Source organism: Peromyscus californicus, unplaced genomic scaffold (assembly GCF_007827085.1).
Source record: "Peromyscus californicus insignis strain IS unplaced genomic scaffold, ASM782708v3 Scaffold_23__1_contigs__length_62951481, whole genome shotgun sequence".
Lineage (NCBI taxonomy): Eukaryota > Metazoa > Chordata > Mammalia > Rodentia > Cricetidae > Peromyscus > Peromyscus californicus.
This window is the reverse complement of record NW_026294534.1, coordinates 31876826-31895191: the sequence shown is the minus strand read 5'-3', so window position 1 is coordinate 31895191 and position 18366 is coordinate 31876826. Positions and strand designations below refer to the sequence as shown.

The following is an 18366-nucleotide window of genomic DNA, read 5'->3' as shown; positions in this document are numbered from 1 at the left end:
TTACCCTGTACTCTTTGGAGGGAATATTTGTTCATATGTAAAGAGTGGGGATTTATGCCTCCACCCCTAAAAGGTAAAGTGTTTACAGAAATTGTTTAGAAGTCTTCTCTTGGACAGGTGTTTCTGTTCTATTGCTCATCAGTTTCCTCAATTATTTGTTTAATTAAGTGGTCTCACAGATGTTTATTTCATGCTGAGAGACTTCTGCTGCTCAAATCATTTGCCTTTTTCCACTGGGGTTTCATTCCTTGGCCTAGGTGTTCCTCTGACACATTCTCTTCTGTGTATTTTGTCTGAGCACTTCCTTGTTTTCTGGCACTAGAAGATGATGCCCTTGGCTCATCTTCATTATTCCTGCATAGTCCTAAAAGTAATCATTTCTCCAAAATGTCTGCCTTCTTCCTACCGGTAAGTGTAATAGGAACCAAGATATGAGGTCATCTATACATTCCAGATTAAAGTAGGGTTCAATTTTAACTATACACACAAAAAGAAAATCATTATTTGTTTTTTTAAAAGAACCAGAAAACTAACATAAATACATTCTCTTTTCTGTTGGTTGTCTTTCATGTAGGACACACACACACACACACACACACACACACACACACACACACACACACCCATCTCCTTACAAGAATCTAAAATGTGCAAGTTAAAACATAAAACAGTTTATCCATTAAGTTGCTAACAGAGTTTTCATAACAAGAAACGCCAAGAGTTTGATATAACTGGTAGTATTGAAAATTACTGCGGTCCTTTTGGGTAACAATTTGGCAAGCAACTGAAATTTCCTTGATCTAGTAATTCTGCATTCAAGAATTTTTATTAAGGAAATATTTTAAAATGTGAGTAAAGTTCTACATACAAATGTGCTAATATCAGTACCATATATAATATGAGGTTGGGGGTTAGTCTAAAAATTTAAAATTGGAGTGTCATTACATCAGTCATCACATATTACAAGAAAATTATGCTGCTATGAAAATTAGCAATATGGGTTGGGCTAGAGGGCTGGTTCAGTGGTTAAGAGCACTTGCTGCTCTTACAGAGGACCCAAGTTCAGTTCTTAGCACCCATGCCAAGTGGCTCAGAAAGGACCTCTAACTCCAGTTCCTGGGTATCTGACACCCTCTTCTGGCCTCTGAGGGCAACTGCACACACACACATGAACACACACACACACACATACACACAAACGATAGCAAATAATATCTACCCCACACAGTTATCTGAATACACACACACAAATACTTTTTTTTTTTTTTTTTTGGTAAAACAATCACCCAGCCAAGTCTGATCAAGTTTTAAATTCATTGTGATTAATTTCTATGCTTGTCCTAGGAGGTTGGCTGTTTTATATGGTGTAGTTAGAGAAACCCGCAACACGATACTACAAATATGTAAATGAGAGATGATGCCCTGGCTCGGAGTGGCAGCAGAAGGGGCATGAGCTCACACTGTTGGCATCGGCTAAAGTGATATAGCCTAAAGCTAAATTGCTGACTGTATATGGATGGAGGAGGAAGAACAGTCAAAGAGACTCTAAAGTTTTTGGCCTGAAAATGAAAGACATAACTGCCATTTCTGATATGGGACCACTTTAACAATGTGATTAGAAAACTGAATAGGAGATCCAAATGTTTTCAGATACACTGAATTTGAAATTTTTGTCAGATGTCAGAGAGAGAGTTTTTGATGTGTCTAGAGTTCAGGAGAGGGGTCTAAGCTAATGTATTAATGAGAGTTATACCAATGGGATACTATATAAAATTATAAAATTAAATGGGATTGCCAATGCAGTTATATTAAAGAGAGAGAGAGAGAGAGAGAGAGAGAGAGAGAGAGAGAGAGAGAGAGAGAGAGATCCAGAAACTGAACTCTGGGATAATTCCCTGCTTGAGAATTTCAAGAGATAATTGCTGCTGGTGCAGATGCAAATTACAATTTTTTAATGAGAAAAGGGAAAGAATATCATAGAAAGAAAAATACTGGGATGGTACATTCAGGGAAGCTACGTGAGTTAAGAATTACAAGAACATAAAGCATACATATATATATAATGTATATAAAGTGTCAGATATATGTGTGTGTGTGTGTGTGTGTGTGTGTGTGTGTGTGTGTGTGTGTGTGTGTAATGTATATAAAGTGTCAGTGCAATGTCTGACAGAGAGACACCTATATTAAGCTCTCAGAAGAAATCAGAGCTGGGAATAGCTGTGGAAGTTATCAATGTAGAGGTAGCTGGTGAGCCACCTGAGTGGATAAGATCACTCTCTCCATTGATAGCAGTCAGCTTTTTCTTTCAAACATACACAGTGGGAGAGATTATGGGGAAGAAGGGAGCACTGGATGAGGAAGGAAAAAACACGCTGAAAAGGAGAAAGAAGTGGAGAGCCAAAGAAAAGATGGTCTGATAAGCGCCATAGTCTACACGTACTTTATTTCTGTGCAAATATAGGGGGTTTGGTTTTAACACCCTTTTCTCAGCTGAAAGCATGATTATTGGCCTGTATGGTCACAGATTCATTTCAAACTGATTACTTTAGGGAACAATCTACAGTGATGTCTTTTCTTTTTAACTTGGCCTCCTAAAAATACGCTGTGAACAGCAACATTTATTTAAATTCAACAAATACATTTTGGAACAAATGCCAAGAATACAAAGGGGTATAAAATACCGTCCCTTGCTCTTAAATCATTTAACCAAACGAGATACCCAGAAATGAACAGTGCAATATACTCAAAAAATGCAAATTTAATTTAGTCAATATGCTTCTACTTAAAAAACCTTCTGTATCAAAGATTGCTAGCTGTCCCCCAATAACCATTCATCCCTTTAGTGGCTGACATGACCACTGAAAATTGCAATGACATTCCCAGGCTTCCATGTGAGATGTGGACACATAATGAAGTCATCTAAATGCAAGTGGAAATGGAATCAGTAACTTGAAGAGAGTGTCACTGAAGGGAAAGGGCACCTCTTTCCTACTGTCTATAGCCTGCTGGCTGGAGCATACTCATAATGTCTGGAATTAGAGCTACATCTTCAGCCAAGAAGTGGCCTATGGAATCAAAACACCATGTGACAGAACAATGAGATAGAAGGAGTCTGGGTGTGTAAAAGTTGTGGACTGGTATGGTGATATTTTATTTGTATTAAAATATTATTTGTATGTTAATAAATAAAGTTGCCCGGGGGTCAGAGCTATTAGCAAGCCATTGGAAAGCAGGGCAGTGGTAGCGTACGCTTGTAATTCCAGCACTTGGTAGGCAGAGCTGGGTAAGTCTCTGTGTGTTCAGGGATACAGCCATTATTGGATACACATGCCTTTAATCTTAATACCAATCATGGAAAACCTGGAGGCCTATACAGACAGGCTGTGAGGAGGCGGTCATGTGGTTGGGTTTACAACCAATGAGAAGGCAGGACAGGAACTCTATATAAAGACTTTAACACAGGGGTAGCTCTGGTTCGGAGAGGTAGGACCACCGCAGGAGGAAGGGTAAGGTTTTAGCTCTTAGCTCTGACCTCTTGGCTTTCTTCTTTGCATTGGTTCTGTGTTTATTATTTAATAAGAAGGTTGGATGTATCTACAGACTGGCTATAGATTTCCTGAATACAGAGAGAATGAGTTAAGCAATTTAGTGTTGTTTCTGGTGATTGACAGACAACTAATATGTGTTTAGTATAATAATTAGTATGGAATTGCATCAAATTATCTGTCTATCATCTATCTATCTACCTACCTACCTCTCTATCTACCTATCATCTCTCTCTCTCTCTCTCTCTCTCTCTCTCAATCTCTCACCTATCTCTTACTGATCCATCTGGATACTTGACTCCAATGTAGAAAGGAATGCTTAGAAGAGTTGATAGAATAAGATACAAAAATAAGTACCTAGTGAAAGTTCCAGTGTTCATTAACATATACAGATTTTTTTAAATCCAAAAAACATCACTGTATTCAATCATTTGTAACAGCTAATGAAAAGAAGGAAATTCCTTTTCAGAAGTCAGTATAACAGATTGCTATCTTCAGGATAACTCTGCTATTGCTTTGACTTACTTCTTTTGAAGGATTCATGGGCAATGTAAAAATGGTTTTCCAGTATGACCAGACAAACATTGCAAAAAGCAGATGATAAGCCATGAGACTCACAACTGAAACAAGAGAAACATAATCATCACTGTAATATGCAAAATTTTACTCAAATCATGGTATTCACAAAATATTCAAATTAATAATGATGATAAGCTATCAAATAGTATTTATATCACATTCAAATAAGTGCAACTCATTGAATAAAAACCTGAAGTCAAGGAGATTTTTTGACATCTCTGAATGTATCATTACATCTATATCCAGGACTAGACCCTCCCCATCTGTACACAGGCCTATCTTTTTGCAAACTGGCTAATCAGATCTTTCCTAAGTTGTAAAACTGTGGTGGTTATATAAGAGTAAACCCAATATTAGCCAAATGTTCAGATTTTCAGATTCTATGAACTTTGCTTAATGAGAGGCAGAGAAATCAGTTCCCATCTGAGAAGCCGTTTGCCTGTTTGCTTAGCTCTGGTTGACCCTGGTGGCTTTCTTGATTATAACGACAACATGTAAACAGGGACCATCTGGATGAAGTGATTTCTGTCTGTGGGGGTTCTAATGCCTGATTTAGCACACAGGACAACTGTTAAGAAAAGCATCCTGAGTATTTTTTTGATAATATAAACACACTTTGTATGTTCTTTTAAAGGCTTGAAGTACTACACGAGTTTACAATAATAATTTCATGCTACTGATAATAATTCTGTCTGAATAACACATTAGCATAGTTAAGAAGTAAACAATTGGAGAAAAATGTGCCAATTCAGAATGTTTGAGGGCTGGGGGTGCAGATCAGTGGTCGACTTCCTTTCTAGATAACACCAGGCCTCCACTCCTAACAAAAACTAAGCAGATAAATAAGCAGGATATGACATGTTTTATATTTTAAATTTTTACTAGCAATTTTTAATTTTTCTAAAGAATTATGATATTTATGCCTATGAATTCATCTACAATTTGGATTATGTAATATGGAACTTACTACAAATAGAGGCAGAATTTCATGAACTCTGCAGATAGATAACTCAGTTATGAAGGAATAGTTCAAGCTGAGACAGGAGATTGTTCCAATCCATGTATCTTGGAGCTATAACAATCTTCGAAACAATTATGGCCATTACAGAGTATTTGCCAAGTATGTGACAGAATTTAGCTTGGGAAATTAAAAAAATGAGATGCCATTAACTCTATCTTATTACCATATTGTCGAGGAATAATTTTTTAATCCCAACCAAGTATAAAGGATACAATTTGCTTTTTTGAACTATTCTTAAGACATTAAATCTGCAACCAGAGCAATATTTTACCTTGTTCACCAATGTTTTCCATGGACACTAGAAAAAAGAAAAAGGTCATAGGTTATATGAAGCTCATGTAAACAGAGGGCCCTGAAGACAAAAAGACAGGAAAATGGGTTGATCACGTGACTTCCCTTCAAACCAACATCCTTTCAATATTTGCTCAGCCTTATGTAGAGGAGGGGTGAGCACTGTGGACAGGGGGCAGAGAGGTGGGACGAGCAACTGCAGTCACCCGTGCTTCAGTGGTACACCTCACCTAGCAAGGCAGTGCTCCTCAAGTGTGAGCCTCGTGGGCCTCCGTAGACTGGCTTATTGGCCTTCAACTATAGAGTTCTGATAAAAAAAAAAACAGCGTGCTCTAGGCCCATTGCGTTTCCTGAGATATTTATTGGTCTTTATGAATGAGCAGCCATCTAGTCCATTCTCCACAAAGAGCCAAATGTCTGTGCTTCCAGCACTTAAGATTCCCACTCTACCAGCAGAAAGCCTCACGCCCATGGCTCTCATGGCTCCTTAGGCATCACTGAGGGGCCCAGACAAGGCAGGGAGAACCACTATCTCTCAGGGGGCTACCTCTGAGCATAGCGGTTGGGGAAGGACAAGCCATAGACAATCTGAAACAGACTGGAACAAGGAAATGCATATAGTAATCCATACAATTTCTTTACTCTTTGTTATGTCTATTCATTTTGCTCTCCATGTGATTTCCCTGGGCTAGTAATAATGTCTTTAGGAGTTTGGACCTTTCTCAGTTGTACCAAGAGAAGGGTGTATTTTTCTTATTTATCTTTTTTTCCCCCTACTAACTTTTCCTTATTCCAGAATGAAATGTCACTGCCTTAAAACATGCTGCAATCTTGGGGTCATGTGATAGAGTTTTAGAGGTACCTGGTCCAACCTACCTCTTTCCCAAGTATTTCTAGAGCTGCAGAGCCCACAGCTTTAGAGATCAGCCTGCCACATTACTAAATGGCTCTAAGAATTTAAAAATCCATGTACACAGCATGTTGAAATTTGTTTCTGTGTGGCTTTGAATTGTGGCATTTACATTTCTAATAAATAAAATAGCAATAACTAAAAACCTAAATGAGAAGAGCTCACATATCTAACATGATCGCACTCCTTTAAATGTTTCTCTCAGGTCAAATGTACCGTATCTACCACCCACTTCAGAGATCCAGTGAGGAAATGCATTCTGCCTTGCTTCTAATTTGCTAGCAAGCTTGTAAGACAAAGCCGTTTGCAAGCCAAACATCATGGTGCCTGTCTGGCTCCTACTGGAGATGGGCAAAGACAGCTCAGGCATTAAAGTGCTTGCTTCAGAAGCATGGGCCCTTGAGTTTAATCCCCTACATTCACATTAAAACAAAACAAAACAAAAAGCCAGGGATGCACTTGTAAATTCAGCCCCAGGGAGGCAGGGACAAGTTTGAAACATTAAGGTAGACAGCTCATGAAGAATAACATCAAAGGTTCTCCTCTGGCCTCTACATGTGCACATGCACCTGCACACACATAATGAAATGAACATAAATGAACACCTACCCACACATACAAAAAGTATACCCATAAACACACACACGAATACACACACACACATGCACGCATGCGTGTGCGCGCACGCGCGCACACACACGTGGAAACAAGTTTCTCGGTGTTCAAACCTGCCATGTAAGTTTGTTTACGAATGAGAGTCTAGTCAGGGTTCACTTTCTCAGACCCCCTGACGGAGCTTATCTGACAGCATAGGAAGATTCAAGACCAGCTTGATCTCTGTGTCTGAACAGACCATCACACTCACGCATTCTTCTCTAGGCCCCGACTTCCCTGCTCTGCCAAGAGCTCCAAACTGATTGTAACCCTTTCCTACCCTCCAGCAGAACTAAAAGCAATTTGGATCCATGTGTGAGTCTACCTCTGAATGACCTTAATGACCATTCCAGAGGTTCAAACATAAAAGAGTTTGTACTTGCTAATACTTGACTGCAGCGGTCAGAATGGAAAATGGTAAAACAAAGAGACATTCTGGAAAATAAGTACAGCTACTGTGAGCAGATAATCTCTCTGCCCTGGAACAGCAATCTATTAAGTGGATAATCTAATAATATTAATTACATTATTAACTTCACAGACAGCATTTTAGTCTTTTTTTTTTTTTTTTTTTTTTTTGGTTTTTCAAGACAGGGTTTCTCTGTGTAGCTTTGGTGCCTGTCCTGGATCTCAATCAGTAGACCAGGCTGGCCTCAAACTCATAGAGATCTGCCCCCTGAGTGCTGGGATTAAAGACCTGTGCCAAAACTGCCTGACTTAGTCTTATCTTTTTAAAGTCTATTTTTTTTTTTTGCCATCCATGACTTGTACTTCACCAAAAAATGTTCTTCAAAACCTATAAATGCTCTTTTATAATTAAACAAGTTATATGTAGAGCCATACTTACAGCAAATTATTTTGATAGCATTTATACAATGAGATGTAACAGTTCCCAAAGGCCATGTTCAATCACCCTAATACTCTAGGGCTATCAAATTTCTTATAGCCATGAGTCTTTGTAAATTTAGTCAACATCATAGGCCAAAGAAAGACTATCGTCTTAAAGCTGGGTCTCTTGGCACTAGGGAGGCAGAGGCAGTAGGATAGATAATTCAAGGCTAGCCTGGGTAGCCTAGTGAGACCTCATCTTAGAGGCAGCTCACGGCTAGACACAGCAGATGCCTAGCACGTACAGGTCCTTGTTCAATCTCCGGCACCAAAAACGAGGAAAATGTGTTTTGGTATTAATTGCCCTTATTACTGGTGAGGCTTAGTATCATTTTTAAAATATAAGCATGGGTTTTCCTTATCTATTCTTAGTGTCTTGTGACTTCCTTACTGGCCCATTTAGCTTTTGTTTATCGAGACCCTTTTGTGTGCTCCTGACAGTAATTCCATATCTGTTTTACATATATCACAAATAAAGTTGTGAATAACCAGTTTCCAATGGGAAAACACCACTGTTTAAACACCAATGCTTAGACTTATGACATAGCTTACTAACACATACAAGGAACACACTAAGTTTTATTTTTATGGAAGAAACGAATGCCCTTTCCGGCATATTTTCCCAATTATTACATCAGTGCCTTATCTTGACAATTCCAGTTTCATGTCAGAGCCATCAAATTTTAAAATGTCCTTTCTCATTGTGTAAGAACATGTAAAACATGTTATTTTCAAGTATAGCTATTTTTAATAGCTATTTAAGAAAAGTCACTCTTTGGCTTTGAATGCTTTCCTAATAATATGTATGTATGCAAATAAAATATATGGGAAATATAAATTAATTTTTGAAAATATGAGTGATAATCGAGCATAATTTGGTTACTTGTATCAGCATAAGAATTAAACCATGGGCTTGGGGAGATGGCCCAGAGGTTAAGGACACTGTCTGAGGCTAGTTCCTCACACTCGCAAAGCAACACCATTGTTATAGATGTTATTATCACAATTTTTTTTTTAAAATGAGGGATGGCAGAGTAACTTGTGTAAGCCTGCAATTGGCAGAGTGGGACTACATGTCTCCTGTCTCTACCAGGAGCATGAGCTCTTGAGCACTGTGAAACTTAGGGGACATCTTCTCTTTGACAAACTGAACACAAATCCATAAAACTTCGGGAGAGCGAATGTGGGGGAACGCCTGTGACCTTGTAGTACTTTCCTGTCTTCAAAGTTGCTTGAAGCCAGGCTCTCCCTCAGCCTCTTCTATTGTTCAGGCGTGTGAACTGGTCTTCCTCCCTCTTGAGAGGTATTTTCTTCCCTCTGGAGAAATAACGCCAGCATGGGCCACAGAAAGAGTGGTTTTTCTATGACGAGCTGCATTTCTGCAGTGTGCTCCGAGCGCACAGTAAAGGCAGCCACCCCCTTGAGTTGCTCACACAAGTGAAAGCCAGAACCAACAGTTCTTGTATGTCCGCTGGGGTGCATCATTTAGCGGGATTTAAACGAGGGGCTTCTTCAGTGTGTCTCTCCTTTATATGGCAAACACTGCTAGAGCAGATATTTGCTTGAGTGGAGAATTAATTCTAATATGATACCATGGAGCTCAAAGTCATATTTTTCTCAACCACATGAAGTTCTAAACCGGAAGTCGGATCATTTCTAGGGCAGAATCAATTCTGCACACATGCTTGCGACGGGACCAAGCCAATTTGTTTCCGTTACTGAGAAAAGGGTCTTTTTTTTTTCTCTTAATGAAGACTTCCAATAACTGCATGTATTTTAATAGTGAGCTTTTAAAAATTATAAAATTGCCTATAAAATACTTGGAAATCTTCTACGAGTCAGTTAGAAGCATAACTTTTAAATAGACAAAACTGAAATTCTAACATGGGGCCCTTCCTCCAAAGTCCTTGAAATGGCACTTGAACAAGTCCCAGGAAACCTGGATTCTAGACCAGTCTTCCCGTACATCACACTGTGATTGCAGTATGCAGCTAAGTTGTGCTTTGTGAACTTAATAAAATAATTAAATAGTATTGCATTAAAACTCAAAAGCCTTATTAAAACCTATTAGTTACTTTTGGAAGATGTATTATAAATATGCTCAATACTACTATTTAATTGATTAAAATTTTTATTTCTCTCTCTCTCTCTCTCTCTCACTCTCTCTCTCTCTCTCTCTCTCTTTCTGTGTGTGTGTGTGTGTGTGTGTATCTATGCATGCCAGAACTGTGGAGTCCAGAAGAGGACATTGGATTACAGATACTTACATAACAAAATCAACAACAACAAAATGGTACTGATCCTTAACACAAGTAATGAGACAAAAACCACACTTTAGTCTTGATGGAGCACTTAGTATGATACTTGTGAGACTGCTTCCTAAAAGTGAGAAGGTTTATTTTGGATCTAACACTTTAACTTAATGAACACAAACTCACTTTTTTTTTTTTAATCTGAAACAAAGACAACTAAATCCTATATTCTCCTCAAACAAGAGAAATATAATTTATTGGAGGGGGGGATAAGAACACTTCTATTATTACATTAAAATGTTTACTATTTATACCTCTGGGGACAATCTAGACATAGGCAGTAGCAACAGTGTGGGCTGCATTCAAAGTGCATTTGTCTAATTTTATTTTAAATGAGTAGAACTTCTTCCTGGTCCATGCCCTGCGATGGTCTGTTTTGCTCCAGAGACTTCCACTCCTCTATTATGCCTCCAGGACTTAAAACTCTGCCCTGGCTAATTGTGTTACAGGAATCACAGCCCTTTATTGGTATGGATGGGATGCAGGAAGAGAGGGAACAACAAATTATCACCATGGTTACTAAACTGTTCCTGTGTACCAAGAGCGAAGCCAAGCGCTACAAGAATGACACCTTAGACCCCATCAGACTGCAAGGCTAGGAGCCCGGCTTCCAGTTCTCTTTTCTGATGACACCTCACCTCCCGATTGAGGCTTGCTTCCTGTCTCTAGCTGCCATTACGATGTTGTTGTTTGGGGTTTTTTGTTATGTTTTGTTTAGCTTTTTTTTTTTTTTTTTTTTTACAAGAAAACTGATTTTTAGCATTTATCCACATCATTCCCCCAGCACTAATGTCCTATTACTTCTTTGTTCAACTCCCTTGTTCTCTCCTATCCAAGGCCCTACTGTGATCACTCTTGTTGAAGTTTCCACCGGCCTCGCCCTGCCGCTAATTCGTTATGTTCAAGCAATGCTAGCCGATCTAATTATGCTCATTTAGAAAAAGTTTGTCAAACTGACTGTGGATTTATCTTGGCTGAGTTCAGCCAGTGGAAGTCTCTTATAGCAGAATCCTTTGTCCTCTTAGCTTCTCAAGAAGCTCACGTGCATCTTCAATGTACTAAAGATCAAAACTGACGTTGCCTTTAGACCATCGCAATGCCAGACCTAAGAGACACTTGCTATGCCTCTGAGTGTTTCCAGTTTAATTCCAACTATAGCTTCCTCTTCCTAATGCCTTAAAATTTGTCTTCCTTATAACATATCTACTTCCATTTTGATTTTTACTGTAGTTAACTTTGTTTCCATGCATAAACTAATATGCAATTTCCTACTATGTTATCTTTAGGAATGCCTTTTTTTAATGGTCTTTATAAAACTTTTCTGTGTGATCCTAATGCACCATGGTGATTTTAGGGACAACTCCAGAGCCCACCTTCCTCTCCATCCTCAGATCATGCTACTCCCTTCCAGTGCACCACGCTTCCACCCCTCTGGGCTTTCTGAGTAACACGGTCCCTCTCCTCAAAAGCCCCTTGACTGGCACTTTAACAAGTCACAGTAAACCCTAACTGTCCAGCCCTCCCATACATGTTACCGTGATCACCATACACAGCTAAGCTGAGCTACAATTTTGTTGTTTGAGCAAAGACTTGTGCTTTATCTTGAAGAGTCCTCCTTCTCTAAAATTAAACTATTACCTTTTAATGTTTTCTGGAAAAGAAAAAAAAACTGACTTAACAACCTCGGTCAAAAGTGACTCTAAAAATAAGTTTGCCATTGGATTTATATAATCTGATTTGTGAAGGACAGGGAAGTAGCTTCAGGGCAGGAACAGAGGGGAAAGATGAGGCTTCAATAGTGTAGAACTTAAACTCCCAATACCTGGGTTACCATGGAGCCAGTTCTCACTCAATACACACGTTACATACATTCTTGACACTCTATATTCCCACAATGGATCCCCACACAGCTTAAAACAAAACAGAAACTCCACAAGACTCCAATTGTTTGCTTTCAATAAAAAAAAAGAAACAAACTACATTTTCTACGAACATGTAGACTGATGATGAAACCATGTCCCTAAAAGCTAGTGGCTAAAAGACTTGTGCTGCATTTAAAATAAACCCACTTCACACCATCCTTGACATCACAAGTGACCAGGCTCTGGCTTACCTGTGTTTCGAAATCACATCTTTTCACCAGCCGCCCTGTTCCTGCAGCACTGGGGTTGTTCCTAGAACACAGGTCGGACTGTGTTTAGTGACTCTGAAGAGTTTGCCGCGGTCAGTGCTCCTCACCACCCTTCGGCTGCATCTTGAATGTTAGGACCCTGTCACAAACTGTTGCCCAGGCAACCGCTCTCTTCTTTGTCTTCCTTGGTCCTTCACACACTCTATTTTTCTTTCCTGTTTCTCCTCTGGGTTGCTTGCTGAGATGTTTTTTATCTTGGCTTTATAGCTTCATGGTCATTTTATCTCTGCGAGTTTGGCTTTTGTTGATGTTGGTTTCCTTTCTAAACACTCAGTTCATCACTCAGGGTTGTTCTGAGAGCTAAATTATAGAAAAGCAAATGCACTTGGCATAGAGCCTGGCATGTCTTAGGGGCTCTTAGTTTTTTGGGGGAGGCTAAAGACATGGCCAGAGAAAGGAGGAGAGGCGTGTGGTCCCTCCACCAATGTCATCTCCACCCCCTCCCCACCCGACTCCTCAGGCTCAGTGAGAGCAGTTATAACCACAGAACAGGCAAGTGGATTTGTAGTTTAAAGTGATGGTCTCAAGGCTGCTACAGAGGGAAATGCCTGCACCATTGCTAGGGCTGGATTGGGGCAAGACCTTTTGAGGTGGAAATGAAAATGTAGCACATCACCTTCCCCACCTTGAGCAATGATACAAAGCAAGCTAAGTCAGGGCAAAGGACAGACTTCGCTGAGAATGTCTTAGGATGCTGCCCTGCTGGGCCCGCCCCCTCACCTCATTCCCCTGAGTAGCTGAGATTACAGGAGTATGCCAACAGGTCCCGCATGGTGAGCTGTTCACGTGTTTCTTTACCCTACCCCTCCTTTCCTCTTCTTCAGCAATCACACCCGGTGACTTTATCAGAGAGGTCATAACAAAGTAGCAAACATGTGGTCCATAAACAAGGGAGGCAAGAAAACCAAAAGCAGGGTGTGGATGAAGTCGGTGGCCACTGACGACTTCTTCTTCTTCTTCTTCTTCTTCTTCTTCTTCTTCTTCTTCTTCTTCTTCTTCTTCTTCTTCTTCTTCTTCTTCTTCTTCTTCTTCTCTCTCTCTCTCTCTCTCTCTCTCTCTCTCTCTCTCTCTCTCTCTGTTTTGTTTTTCTTTCCTTTTTGTTTGTTTGTTTTTCAAGACAGAGGTTTCTCTGTGTAGCCCTGGCTATCCTGGAACTCACTCTGTAGACCAGGCTGGCCTTGAACTCACAGAGATCTACTGCCAGGCACATATTTCTTCTCTTATATGGACACCACACAAAATGGATTAGACTCTACCCCAGTGACCTCATTTTGGATTAATTTAATCTCTTTAAAGACCATATCTCTGTGCTGGAGAAATGGCTCAGCAGTTAAGAGCACTGGCTGCTCTTCTACAGAGCCTCAGTTCAATTCCCAGCAACCGCATGGTGGCTCACAACTATCTACAGTGGGGTCTGATGCCTCTTCTGGCATAAAGCCATACATGCAGAATAGTCATATACACAAAATAAGTAAATAAATCTTTTTAAAAAAAGACCTTATCTCCAAAGACAATTACATTCTGATGCCCTCAAGTTTGAAACACTAAGATTCTTGAATGGAAACATTATAGCTTATAATGTCCTCCAAAATCTGAGGTTAGTTTGAACAGAGCAAAGGCTGGATAGAGGTGAGATGGAGTCTGGGGTTAATGTGGGTGAGAGAGGGTCAGATAAGAAACATTTGTTGAATGCTTACTATATGCAGGAGATTTGGGCTAAAATCTTTAAATGTTCATCTTACCGAGGTGGATCATATTAAAGTTTTAAAATCTGAGCCTTTCTTCCAGAGAGAGGACAACTTTACATGTCATTCAAATGATAAAATATGGAATTAAGATCTAACTACAGGCCCATCTGACCCGAAAAATTTCTCAAGGATGATGCCATGCGGCCTCCCAGGACCTGTGACATCTGTTGCCTCCTAACCATGCACCCTGCTAGGCTTCCAGGCCCTGGGTAGATCCTTTCTTTGATTGCCTCCAACTTCAATGACCTGCGTTCAACTAGCCTGCCAATGTTTGATACCCATACTGCTTTGGGTACTTCTGAAGGAGACATTGGAAAGCAGAGTGTAAAAAGTCCTCTACCACTTCTTCTCTTACAGCCTGCTTCAAGCATCTAGGCCCAGATATTATGAACTTTGGCCACCATTAAAATACTCCAGTGGCCATATTTAAGGGCAAAGCTTGAGTTTACACTTTCCCGAGTTTCTCACTTCAAATTTGAATAAGATCTATGCTGTTAAGGCAGGGCTGGGTTGGTTAGTGGTGACTGAAAACTAGGGGTGTCCTAACTTTCAGTTATTGGTAAGTCCTAATTTACCAATGCAGAGAAAGAGGAATATAACCTGGGACACTTTAAGGGTTCATCCTTGCTTGGATAGCTGCTAGTCAGTGCTACAGAACATGAGGTTACCCTGACTAAGAATTCCCAGTTCTTACACTTGGGAAAAATATAAAAACCTAGAACTGTTTCTTTCCTGCTACAATGGTGGGAAAACTTCTCCAAAGTTCATCACAGCAGTGACTCAGCTTGAGATCTGCCTCCTTGAAGCATTTTAAGTGCACAATATAGTCGTGTTACATACAAGCACAATAACAGACAACAGCTTCCTAGAACTCAGTCATCCAATATGCCAGAAGAACTTCACACCTGCTGAATGCAGTCTATTATCCCTCTCTTCTTCCAGGTTCTGGAAACCACTAAACAACTCCACTCACCATTTCTGTTTGACTATTTTGCATCCCTAGAATCAATGGAATAAGCATTAGTCTGCTGTGGATAGCTGTATGCTGTGAATGTGTTGCTCTGATTGGTTAATAAATAAAGTGCCGATTGACCAGTAGCCAGGCAGGAAGTATAGGTGGGACAAACAGAGAGGAGAATTCTGGGAACAGGAGGGCTGAGTCAGGAGACGCTGCCAGCTGCTGCCACCATGAGATACCAGTAAACCACGAACCATGTGGCAAGGTATAGATTTATAGAAATGGGTTAATTTAAGATATAAGAACTAGATAGCTAGAAGCCTGCCACAGCCATACAGTTTATAAATAATATAAGCCTCTGTGTGTTTACTTGGGTCTGAGTGGCTGCGGGACTGGCGTGTGAGAGAGATTTGTCCTGACCACCGGCAGGCTGGGACCAGGAAAACTCCAGCTACATTAGTCCTTTTGTGACTGGCTGATCTTGCTCAGTGTAATGTTGTCCAGGTTCACCCATGTTACTGCACATGACAGATTCAACATGCGTGCTTCAGCAATCTGATGATAGTCATTTGCATGCTGTAAATATTTATGTGCCTCCATTCTACAGATGGTATCAAGACCTAAATTAACACAAGGAATACATTTTCTGACTGTACTTAAATCATTAGTAATGGTTATATCTCAGTTTTTCTGTTAGGTTATCCTATGACTCACTGCCACTTTAATATTAGCAAAGAAAAAGCTGACCCAACTACTGGCTAATGAGCAGTGTAGTCTAGTCCCTTGATGTTAGTATTCTCATTTTACTCAATGAAATCCAATAATCTGTATCTCAAAACAGACAGGATTAGGAGTCAGCAAGATGGCTCAGTGCATAAAAGCATTTGCCTCAGGGTCCGAGGACTTGAGTTTGATCCTTTGGATCAACATCATAGAAGGAAACTCTCAAAAGCTGTCCTCTGAGCTCCATCCACAAGCTAAGACACATGCATATACATGTGTGCACACACACAGCACAATGTTTAAATAATGTAATATATACAAAAACAAGATTCCTAGTGCCAGTGAACTATGCAGATGTAAGTGAGGGTGCAACTTATTTATCCTGCATACACTGGTAGGGCCCTCCATTTTCTACTCATGGCTACAAGTCAACCTCAAGTTCAAATAACCATGGAACCTTTTCAATTCCAGTGCCCTTCCTTCTCAATTTCAAACGTTTTTCCTTAAGGAAAAACCAGAGAGGCCATGAGAAATTTCTTTGAATTATGGACTGTGTTGGATTCTGGACTCTCACCCATTCTAGCTGGTTCCCATGTAATGAGCTGTCTACTATCAAAGGGAAGCTCAGGAGGACTCTATAGCCTAAGACATTTCCTTCATTAGAACCTAAATATATATTATATAATTGAAAGGACCATGCTACTCGCATTGCCCAGTGTAACTTCTCATCATCTTCTTACCCATGTTCACACATACATATTGTCTTAGTCACTCAGTTGCTGTCATAAAATACCACGACCAAGGCAACCTCTAGAAGAAAGAGTTTATCGGAGGCTTACAGTTTCAGAGGGTGAGTCTATGACCAACATGGTGGGGAGTATGGCAGCAGGCCATCAGGCATGGGACTGAGCAGTAGCCGAGCTTACATTTTCATAGACACGCACAAGGCAGAGAGACCAACTGGGAATGGCACAGGCTTTTGAATCCTCAAAGGCCCCAGTGATGCACTTCCTCCAACAAGACCACACCCCCTAATCCTCCTTAAACAGTTCCACCAACCAACCAGGGACCAAGTAGTCAAACATATGAGCCTATGGGGTACATTCTCATTCAAAACACCACACATACATACTGTTAACAAGGAAAATTCCTACTTGCATTTTAATTATTTTATCACATTTGAAATATGTATGAACAGGTAGAAATAATTTTTGTCATATATTTTCTTAATGTCATTATATCAATTTTTCATTATCTGGCACAGTGACAATTATCACAGAGGACACAATGTATTATTTTTTTTCTTTCTACTACCAAACATTCACTATTTTATACATGAAGAGAAACAAACAATGCTTCTCAAAAGAAACGTACAACTTCCTAAAACTATCCCCACCATGCGGAGTACTTATTATATGACCAAAGAGTGCACACAACCCATTTTAAAATTACATCCATATTTCTAGGTCCATAAAAGCTACTTGACACTAGACAGCACTTCACAGCTCTCCAGAGAAAGGAACTACGCAAGGCTGCAATACTAACTGCTGTGTTCACGGTACTCTCTGGAACAGGATTTACAAGGCTACACTTGAAGAGATAACGTGACGTGAGCCAACGCTATTACCCTCAGTAACTGCCACAGTTATAGCACTAGGTCACAGCCCCTGCTAAACTTCAAGGGCATCAGGCTGTGCCCCAGCTCTTCAGTTCTGGACCACGGGGAGTAGTGGTTGCCTTGGAAACCTCCCTGTCCTATGTCACAAAGTCCTTACACATCCCTTCTTTTGGGGGAGGGGGGCAGCTTGCATTATATGATCTTTCTCTGGTTCTCGCTTGTACTCTACAATGCCAGTCTCTTCTTAATTATAGCAGATAGTACCCTTACCCTACGAATCATTTCCCGACAGCTTTCGCACAATCTACCTGGCAGTTACTGCTGTAAACAACGGACATTCACTTGAAGCCAGAGCAGGTTTCACATCATCAAGGCAGCTCAGAGATGACGGACAGCATGGTGATATTTTAGTTATGCTGAAATGTGATTTTATTTGTATGTTAATAAAGTTGCCTGGAGATCAGAGCTAAGGGCGAGCCATTTAGCAGAAGTCCGGTGGTGGTGGCACACGTCCTTAATCCAATCACACAGCAGGCAGAATCTCTGTGTGTTCAAGGACACAGCCAAGTGGTGACCCAAACCTTTAATCTCTGTACGAACCATAGAGACCTGGAGGTCTGTATAGATAGGCAGTGATGAGGAAGTCATGTGGTTGGGTTTACAGCCAATGAGAAGGCAGAACAGAAAGGCAATAAAAAGACACAGGAAAAAGGTCTTTCTCTCAGGGGAAGGACAGTAGTGAGTGGTAAGATAAGGTGGTCTTAGCTCTTGGCTACTGCTCGATCTCTGGGCTTTTAACTCTTTATTTGGCTCTGTGTTTCTTATTTAATAAGACCATTTAGAATTACATCTACAGGACAGGGATTATGAAAGCAGAACAGGGCAATATTATGCAAAACCACCAGATTACATACTGTGTATACTCCTT

At 40.2% G+C, this 18366-nt stretch overlaps 1 protein-coding gene across 3 annotated transcripts in view; it reads right to left on the bottom strand.

Moving 5' to 3' along the window:
• The window catches only part of Zdhhc2 (zinc finger DHHC-type palmitoyltransferase 2), a 63671-nt gene that overhangs the window by 31386 nt on the left and 13919 nt on the right, over positions 1-18366 (bottom strand). Inside the window, exons 1-3 of one of the 3 annotated variants that reach the window (XM_052752072.1) lie at positions 12314-12374; positions 5417-5443; positions 4071-4165 (exon numbers count right to left, since the gene is read on the bottom strand). The exons of 1 other annotated variant lie outside the window; for it this stretch is intronic. In XM_052752072.1, the coding sequence (XP_052608032.1) occupies positions 4071-4165; positions 5417-5438 (117 nt within the window). In that variant the 5' untranslated portion in view covers positions 5439-5443; positions 12314-12374. Of the gene's footprint in view, positions 1-4070; positions 4166-5416; positions 5444-12313; positions 12375-18366 lie in introns of those variants that run through there. One more of the 3 variants, XM_052752071.1, reaches the window with a different exon arrangement.